General features: G+C 51.7%; 1 protein-coding gene across 3 annotated transcripts; it reads left to right on the plus strand.

Annotated features, from left to right (window-relative positions):
* The first annotated feature begins 1,904 nt into the window (after window positions 1-1,904).
* Window positions 1,905-9,058, plus strand: LOC128797211 (uncharacterized). 3 transcript variants are annotated; one of them, XM_053959586.1, is made up of 5 exons: window positions 1,905-3,170; window positions 4,544-4,807; window positions 5,262-5,890; window positions 6,604-7,108; window positions 7,782-9,058. In XM_053959586.1, the coding sequence occupies exons 1-5, from the start codon at window positions 3,152-3,154 to the stop codon at window positions 7,808-7,810; spliced, it is 1,446 nt and encodes a 481-aa protein (XP_053815561.1). In that variant the 5' UTR covers window positions 1,905-3,151; the 3' UTR covers window positions 7,811-9,058. The 3 variants fall into 3 exon arrangements, with proteins under 3 accessions (XP_053815561.1, XP_053815562.1, XP_053815560.1); XM_053959587.1 differs by having other exon boundaries at window positions 5,262-5,626; window positions 5,828-5,890; window positions 6,604-9,058; XM_053959585.1 differs by having other exon boundaries at window positions 6,604-9,058.
* Window positions 9,059-9,318: the final 260 nt, after the last annotated feature.

Consider the following 9,318-nt stretch of genomic DNA (forward strand, 5'->3'; position numbering starts at 1 on the left):
TCTCTCCTCATGTGTCCCTTCTTCCCACAATAGAAACAGACAATGCTCTCTCCACCTCTTGACTTCCCTTCAAACCAACTCTCGACTTCCCTTCAAACCATCTTCGCTGGACGTCAGTCCGACCTCTGGACTGGCCTCCAGTTCCCCCCACCCCGGGGACTCTGCTGTCCCCCCCCCCACTGCTGCTAACACGATTCCAGACTGCTTTTTAAAACTCTCATCCTCTCTCCCAACACACACCTTTTGAGCCTCTCACAACAACTCATCCAATCCTCTCGCCTGCCATCCCTCCAACCTCTCCAACTTCTTCCGAATGTCCACCCAAGAATCGACCACAAAATGCACCTTCAAAAGCGTCTCACCCTCTGGGGTATTGGGGTCCACCCTGAATACAACTGGAAAGCTTTCTTCAATCTCTCCCACTATCCAAAGAGCTGCATATTCGCTCTCCTCTTGGTTAAAGGGCTCTTTGGAGTTAATATATATATATATATATTTAGAGCTTGACAGATCCAATCCTCAAACGACCCAAACACAGGCCAATACAGCTGGTCTCCCCCTATCCGTTTACTCCCCCCAAATTTTCATACAATAATGGATCATTTTAACCCTATCTTTTCCTTTTCTAGAAGGAAAGGCATCCCAATACTTTACCGTTAAGCCTAGTGGAAGTTTTACCGAGATTCTCCCACCCATGGGTTCAGCAGATTTCCTTTTTTCTCTGACCCATCTTCTAGAGTGCCTTCTCACACTCAACACAAACAATACGACAGTCGCTTCCCCCAATTCGTGGCCTACTCCGTCGCCGGATATGGGAAACGCCCTACTATGGGGTCCACACGCACTTGGGGAATCTGAGCTGCCAGTTCCCCTCTCACACACACATTCGCATTTGCTACACTCCAGGACTCCCACCCCTGACCGAGCGACCGAGCAGACCGGACTACTCACGTCTTTCCGGCGCCTCCGTTTTTCGACCGGGGCTTCGCCCTGTGTGTCTTCTTATTCACCTCAATCACCCCGGGACCACACACCCCTAAACGACTCTTAAAGACCCCGTTTCCGGGGTCGAGGCTTTGTCCCTTTCACATGCACTCCGGAGCCCGCTTGTACGGGGCCCACCGTCTTTTTCACACGCACACGCATTCCGGAGCCCGCTTGTACGGGGCCCACCGAGCACATACACTTATACTAAATTAGTAAGCCGAAACTTGGGGAAGTTTCTCCGGGGATCCCCCGCCCCAGGAACTTTGACGCAGTCCACCTCCGCGTCTGGGTTAGGCCCGCTTGCTCTCCTCCTAACCCAGGAGCCTCCCCACCGAGGGTAACTCGACGCCGAGGGGGGGGCAGCTCCCCCCCTCCTACGTCCCCCAACCCTGGATGCTCTTGGAACATTAGTCCCTCAATCCAGCAGGTTTGAATCAACCCTGGATGCTCTTAGACTATTAATCCCTCAATCCAGCAGGTTTGAATCAACCCTGGATGCTCTTGGAATATTAATCCCTCAATCCAGCAGGTTTGAATCAACCCTGGATGCTCTTGGAATATTAATCCCTCAATCCAGCAGGTTTGAATCAACCCTGGATGCTCTTGGAATATTAATCCCTCAATCCAGCAGGTTTGAATCAACCCTGGATGCTCTTGGAATATTAATCCCTCAATCCAGCAGGTTTGAATCAACCCTGGAAAAAGGAGGCCCACCACCCACCGGGGGCTACTTATGCTTCCTGCGTGTTCACTCTTCCGCGGTTCTTCGTGCACAAAGATTAACGGGGGTAACTTTGCTTGCTACTGAGTTTTAGGTTCGTCGGTAAAGGCCCAAGGAGGAAGCCCCCCCTTAGGTCCACCGCAAAAAGGCGGTGGGGCGCCTCACGCTAGTGGGGCCTCCGTCCCGGGTTTCCTTTATCCGAGTCACGGCACCAAATTGTGATAAATTGAGGCGAATAATTTGATTCAGCCTTTTTAAGGTCAATTAGAATTTTATTAATTACAGCAAGCAGTAGCAAGCAAAACAGCGCTGGGTGGGTAGGGGTCTCCTAACCGCCCCTCCTGCAGTGTCCCACACTGCAGTGCTCCACACCCCACCCCCCTTATTCAGTCTCTTTTGTAGTTTCTTGGAGGTTTCTTCATTCGCGTCTCTTGCGATAGCGGTGGGCGTAGCTTGAGCATCCCTCTGCATCGTGTCTGCGTTATGTCAAGGCAGGTGATCGTTGGTTTCACAATCGGTTCCGGACAGTGATGGGCATACCCGGAGCACTCCTACGTTGTCTAGTCCGGTGGCCGTTGCCTGGTGGTCGCTGATTTCATAATCATCTCCGGCCATCCCCCAACATCCTTAGCCTGTGTCTGCAAGAGAAGCTAAGAAAAGCTCCCTAAATGGTGATTAATCATACTTGTGGTCTTGCGTTTTGCAATATGTCTATAGCCTTGCAATATGCCTATAGCCTTGCGGTTTGTAGCAGTTGCTTCTTTATTGTCCTTTTTTTAGTAAAACCCACAAGTTGCTGTTTCCCAACTTCACAGATGCTTCCCCTATCTCCTAACAAGCAAGCTAGTCCCTCATACTTTAATTTTATTTTTCCTCCTTTAATATTCCAATTCCTTTGATGAACAAACAAGTTACCACAGTTTATCACATCCCGATTGTACCCTCGAATGCTAAACCCTCCTACCCCTACGCAGTAAAAGAATCCTCACCCCGCCCTTCGGGGCTCTCGGAATCTGCCTCCCTTCTGCTTCGTTGTCTCCCTGTTTGCCCCTTCTGCGACCCTTCAATAAACGAGCAGGATTTCAGCAGCCCGAGTGTCCCTCCCGTTCTTCTGGTGGACCCTCAGATGTACCAGCTATCCGAGCTTCGTGCCGAGTGCCTAAAAGCCCCCACGGCTCGGCAACTGGCTGCCCGAACAGGGACGGACACCAGCGGGTCCAGTCCTTGACCGTCTCCTGGAGATTGCCTGCTCTGTGACCAGCCTTCTCCAGGATTGCAAGTGGCGTTCGGGACCAGTTTCCTGGGACAGTCGGCCTTTCAGTTCGGAAGGCTTCTGTCTCCTGGGTTCTGCTGATAACCGACGGACCTTCGAGCTGCGCGGCAGCAGCAACGCCCTCGGACCAGCAGAAGTTCCACCAGACCCCTCTTCGATGTCCCCGTTTTATGCCTGTGTCCTTCAGAGGTATGCTTATCTTGCTTTTTCTTATGCCTGACTAGGCGTCACCTCCCTTTTTTGTTTTTTTTTGTTTTTTTTTCCTTTTCGAAGAGGGTGATTTAGCTGTGAGACCTGATATAATGGGTAACCGCCTGTCTCCAGCTCAACGGGAGTTTTAGATCCAAATTAAGTCCCACCTTGTTTTAGGGAACATTTCTTTTAATAAGAGAGATTTAAAGCCTTTTGTTAAATTTATTTTTGAACATTTTCCTGCTATTACACAGGAAGATGTTTTGGTGCCTGATTTCTGGGGAAGAGTTGGGAGAAAGATTTACGATTTACGATTTACAAGTTCAGGGGAGGATTTCAGTCGGTCGTTTTTTTCCGCTTTTTCATTCCATTCTTAATTTGTTAAAAAAGAAGAGAGAGAGTTGGGTCCCCAGTTCACCTACCTCGTGTTCTTCCCCCCCCAATCCTATTCCCTCTTCCCCTAAGGGCGGATCGGGAGACAGATCCTGCCGTACATCGGCACAGAGCTGCTGCCGTCTCTCTGCTGCTTCCCGATCCTCCCTGTCCCATTCGTGTGTTGGGACTGGCCACCCCAACACATGTCATTCCTGTTCCCTCTATACCAGAGACCCTAATCCTAGTTTGAAACCCTGTTGCTCTTTAGAGGACTTAACTGAACAAATAGGACAAAATGGCGCCTGCCTCATGGTGAAAAAAGACCAGCCCCAAGATGGCGCCCCTCCTTCTCCTTCACCCAGAAAATTCCTGACATCTCGCCCCCACCTCCTCCCCCCACTCCGTCGAGTGCCGCCCCTGTGTCGGGACCCGTCCCCTCCTTCCCTCTGACCACACTCCTGGGTGGGCCCCCTGTGGCTGGGACCAGTCCCCAAGTGGGCCCAGCCCCCGTGGGTGGGAACCCCCCACCAGAAAGTCACGCCCCAGTGGGTGGGTCGGGACACGCCTCCTCCTCTCCTGCCACTGCCAGTACCAGAACCAGGAAGAAGCCTGGCCGGAAGCAGGCCATCCTGGCCTGTCGGACGCACGGTCTCCGGGACCCACCGGCCAGGGGGAGGCACCGTGCCCTAACCCAGCCTGCTTCATCCTCGGAAAAGGATGAGGAGAGTGGCAGCCCCCAGCATTCCAACAAGTCGGGGTGGGGGGGGATTGGGCAAAGATCAGAGAGGAGGCAATTAAGGATGGGAATTTGGAATTGGCACGGGACTTGGGCAGCTTTGCGGCACCGGTCATCCTCCGGCGGGGGAGGGAGCCAAAGTGGGAGCAAATTCCATACGCTGAGGTGAAGGAGTTAAGGAAGGCTGCCAAAGATTATGGCAGAAACTCGCCTTTCTTTAAAAATGTGCTGGACTTAACATTTGCTGGACGTTTCCTAGTCCCCCATGATTTAAGGTATATTGCTAAGGCACTGTTTTCTCCCACCGAATGCGACCTCTGGGAGATTCATTGGAAAAAACTGTTGAAACCACTCCTGCGCAAGTATGATCTCGCAGAGGAGGTGGGAGAGGGGGATGAGGCAATGGAAGCCCTTGCTGGAGAAGGGGAGTTCAGCAGTCCGGAGGACCAAATTCTACTAGCACAGGAGCTGCTTCAGGACATAGCAGCAGCGGGAAAGGAGGCACTCCTGAAGATACCGGATGGTAAGACCCCCCTGCAAAACTTTTCTTCTATCATGCAAGGGCCTGAGGAGACTTTTATTACTTTTGTTGATAGACTGAAAGAGGCCATTGAGAGACAAATAGACAACGCAGAAGCTCGTGCAGAGCTTCTACGAAAGATGGCCATTTCTAACTCTAATTCGGAAACAAAAAAGATTCTCCGTGCACTACCTCAGGACCCCGAGCCCACCATCTCTCAGATGGTGGAGGCTTGCACAAAGGCAATGTCAATGGAGCACACGGTGGCCCTGGCTGTCAGCAAAGGGGTGGGAGAGGCCATGATAAACTTACAAAATACGCGCTGTTTTAACTGTGGTCAGCTGGGTCACATCCAGGTGAACTGTCCCCACTGGCCACAGATTCAACAACCTATCTTGCCCCCCCAAGACCATATCCTAGGAACCCATTTTATCAAGATCACCAGTTTCATCTACAGCGACAAGGGTACCAGCCAGCGGGAAACTGGCGGCGAAGTGCGAGGAAGGGCTGCGCGACGACACCAAGTGGCCCTTCTCAGCATCCCAGCCTCCCGACCATCAGGGAGGACGAGTGGCCGCGCGGCCAAGTCCAGCAGTTCAGCGCAGCCACGAGGACGGACTCCGCCTCTTCCGCCGGACAGGTACCCTAAATCAGGGCAATCATCAGGTCCTCCGCAGCAGCGTCACCATCTCTCTCCAGGATGAGGACCTGACGAGAATTCCTGCTGGGTTCCTGGGCCCCCTCCACGACTGTCGGGACACCACCGTGCTCATCTTAGAAGACTCCTTCAACACGCCGAATGAAATCACCATCTTACCTGAGGTAGTGTGTTTTCCACCAGGAGAGGAGATCACCGTCTCCGTCATTTGTAACCACCCACCATTTACTTTAAGGAAAGGCGATCCTTTTGCTTTGCTTTACGTACTGGACACCCACGATGACCCGGACACAGAGAGACATGTTTTCTTCACCCAAAATGTATGTAAAGAAAGACCATTAATTGATGCCAAACTTTCTTTCCAGGGAAAGTCGGTGCAGATGCGGCTCATGGCAGACACAGGAGCTGACGTGACCATCATCCCCCAGGTGAGGTGGCCCAGCGACTGGGAGCTTGTGCCCCCTTGCGGCAGGATCTCCAGTGTGGGCGGAGCGGTCCACTCTCTGAGGAGTAGGCATCTTGTGTGCGTGGAAGGTCCGGAAGGACAATTGGCAACGGTGAGACCTTTTGTTGTCTCTTCAAACATACTATTATTAGGAAGGGATGTTTTATGCCAATGGGGAGCCCGCCTCGACATCCCTAGCCCTTTGTGGGATTTTTAGCGTGGGCCACTGCAGAGCGCACTTCCCCACCCCTGACCTGGAAAACCAACACAGCGGTCTGGGTGGATCAGTGGCCCCTTCCATCAGAAAAATTGAGTGCGCTTCATAAATGAGTAGAGGAGCAGGTGAAACTTGGGCATTTAACACCTTCTACCAGCCCTTGGAATAGCCCTGTCTTTGTAATTAGAAAACCTGGCACAGACAGGTGGCGCCTGCTCCAAGACCTGCGAAGGGTTAATGATGTGATAGAAGATTTGGGTCCCATTCAACCAGGCCTTCCGTCACCTTCTATGCTCCCCAGAGACTGGCAGCTAGCAGTGATAGACATCAAAGACTGCTTTTTTAACATTCCGCTCTACCCCGGGGATGCTCCCAGGTTCGCCTTTTCTGTACCATCATTGAATAGGGCTGAACCTTTTAAAAGATATCATTGGACATCCCTGCCTCAGGGGATGAAAAATTCCCCTGTGCTCTGTCAGACTTTTGTAGCGCAGATTTTATCACCTGTGCGTCGGCTTTTCCCTGAGGCCATCATCCTGCATGACATGGATGATGTGCTAGTTTGTGCTTCCGACTCGACATACCTAAAGGCAACACTGGACAAGACTATTAAGGCTATCAAAGCTGCAGGGCTCCAGATAGCAGAAGAGAAGATCCAATTCTCAGCACCATGGAGGTACCTCGGATTCCTCATCACGGGAAGGACAGTGACGCCACAGACACTGACCATCAACAAGGATCCGAAGACTCTGCGAGACCTTCAGCAGCTGTGCGGAACGATCACCTGGATCCGCCCCCTCCTGGGACTGACGACTGAGGAGCTGTCACCTCTCTTCTGTCTGCTTCGAGGCGACGGAGACCTCGCCTCACCACGCGAGCTGACACCTGCCGCGCGGGAAGCCCTGCAACGGGTTGCTGTTGCTCTGAAGTCTCGCCAGGCACACCGCGTGGTCCGGACCCTTCCCGTGAACTTCGCGGTGTTGGGTAAGTGCCCCCACCTCCATGGACTTCTCTTCCAGTGGGATAACAGAGCATCTGATCCCCTGGTCATCTTAGAGTGGCTCTTCCTACCACACCAGCCCTCTAGGACGATCACGACCCCTGCAGAATTGCTAGCCACTTTAATAATGAAGGCACGACACCGCCTCTGAACCCTCGCAGGGTGTGACCCTGAGTGCATTTACTTACCTGTTAGATTAGATCAATTGGACTCGTTGTTGCAAACTAAAGAAAATTTGCTCATTGCTCTGGACAGCTTCCCCGGACAAATTTCGGTTCACTATCCTAAGCATAAATTGTTTAAGGATACATTGCATTTGGCCCCGAGAATGTTTAAAAGCAAAACACCAATTCCAGGTGCTCTCACGGTGTTCACCGATGGGTCGGGCAGATCCCACAAATCGGTGATCACTTGGAAGGACCCGGACAGTCAGAAGTGGGAGTCTGACGTCCAAGTGGTTGAGGGTTCCCCCCAGATGGCGGAACTTGCCGCAGTCGTGAGAGCATTCAAAAAATTTCAACAGCCTCTGAATGTGGTCACTGATTCGGCCTATGTCGCTGGGCTAGCAGAAAGGGCCGAAGGTGCCCTCCTCAAAGAAGTTTCAAACACAAATTTATACCGTTCACTCTCGGATCTCATTTGGCTACTTTCCCATAGAGAGCAACCTTATCATATCATGCACGTAAGGGCACACACCGATTTACCCGGAGAGATCACTGAGGGTAATCGGAAAGCGGACCTCCTAGCCATGTCAACACAAATATCTGCAACCGCTTCAACCACCTTACCAGACATACTCCGGCAAGCGCGGCTCAGCCGTGCATTTTACCACCAGAATGCCCCGGCTCTAGTGCGACAGTTTAAGATCTCGATAGCACAGGCAAGAACCATTGTTTCTACCTGCCCGAGCTGCCAGTCTTTCGCTCTTCCTTCCCTCATTTCGGGGACAAATCCCCGAGGGTTGGGAGCGCTAGAGATATGGCAGACAGATGTAACACACTTCGAGCCGTTTGGTCGGATGAAATACATACATGTCTCTATTGACACGTTTTCCGGCGCAGCGTTTGCCTCCGTCCATGCAGGCGAAAAAACCAGGGATGCCATGAAACATCTTTTCATGGCATTCTCTACGTTGGGAGTCCCATCTCACATAAAAACTGATAATGGCCCATGCTATGCGTCAAAGCGCTTCGGTGAGTTTGCGCAACAGTGGGGAATTTCCCATACCACCGGAATTCCCCACAATCCTACAGGACAGGCGATAATAGAGAGGGCCCACAGAAATCTAAAAAGGCTCCTTGAACAACAACATAAGCCGGACATTACAGTGAGCCCAGCCGAAAGGTTATGTAAGGCCCTGTATGTCCTGAATTTTTAAACTGCTCAGAAAGGGAGCCTGACCCTCCTATTATCCGCCATTTTCACAATAACACCAGAGCGCAACTCGCCGAGAGGCCACCAGTCTTGATAAAGGACCCAGAATCCAAAGCTATCCAGGGCCCTTTCCCTCTAATAACCTGGGGGAGAGGGTATGCCTGTGTTTCTACAGATAAAGGACCAAGATGGATTCCGGGGAAATATGTCAAGCCCTTTGTAGAGGTGCCAGCTCAGCAAGACAACGTGTCCTTGGTGCAAAGCACCGAGAACACCTCATCACTGGACGGAGTTTCCACTGCCTGGAAGAGGAGGAGAAGAAAGACCGTTCCTCCCAATATCGTCACATGTGTCATGATTACCCGAAGATATTTTCCCCCGCTGAACTCTATGTACCCAATTACCCCACCGCCCCCTGTACCCTTTCCTTTCCCCTAACCTCCCCTTTCCCTCAATCCTTACCCCTTTTCTCTAATTTTATTTAGTGCTTATTTAGTAAATAAAAACGGGGGAGGTTGGGGAGGGACCACTGAGGAAAATTTATCATTCAAGTTATGCTTTCTTTTATCACAAGACGCTGAGGATGACTACCGCCTTGAGGACACCTCTGAAACATCTGATGCTCCTGATTGTCATCATCTGGCTGTCACCGGTCAGGAGCTGGATAGTCCCACAGCTGAGAGAAAACATATGGGTGACGCTGGCGAAGTCCTTGAAGCAGGACAACTTCTGTATGGCCATGGGAAGTGTGGACAATCCGTTATCCACGTGCCTGGTAGGAGTCCCCCTGTCGCCAAACGACTATCCATATGCAGGAAAA

The sequence above is a fragment of the Vidua chalybeata genome, chromosome 18, assembly GCF_026979565.1.
Source record: "Vidua chalybeata isolate OUT-0048 chromosome 18, bVidCha1 merged haplotype, whole genome shotgun sequence".
Classification (NCBI taxonomy): Eukaryota; Metazoa; Chordata; class Aves; order Passeriformes; family Viduidae; genus Vidua; species Vidua chalybeata.

Bases quoted from the DNA above. Each gene is read 5' to 3' on its own strand.
- LOC128797211 (XM_053959585.1), top strand. The intron at 4,808-5,261 runs GTAAGACCCCCC...TTTCATCTACAG, and splicing joins ACTCCTGAAGATACCGGATG to CGACAAGGGTACCAGCCAGC. The intron at 5,891-6,603 runs GTGAGGTGGCCC...GTGCTCTGTCAG, and splicing joins ACGTGACCATCATCCCCCAG to ACTTTTGTAGCGCAGATTTT.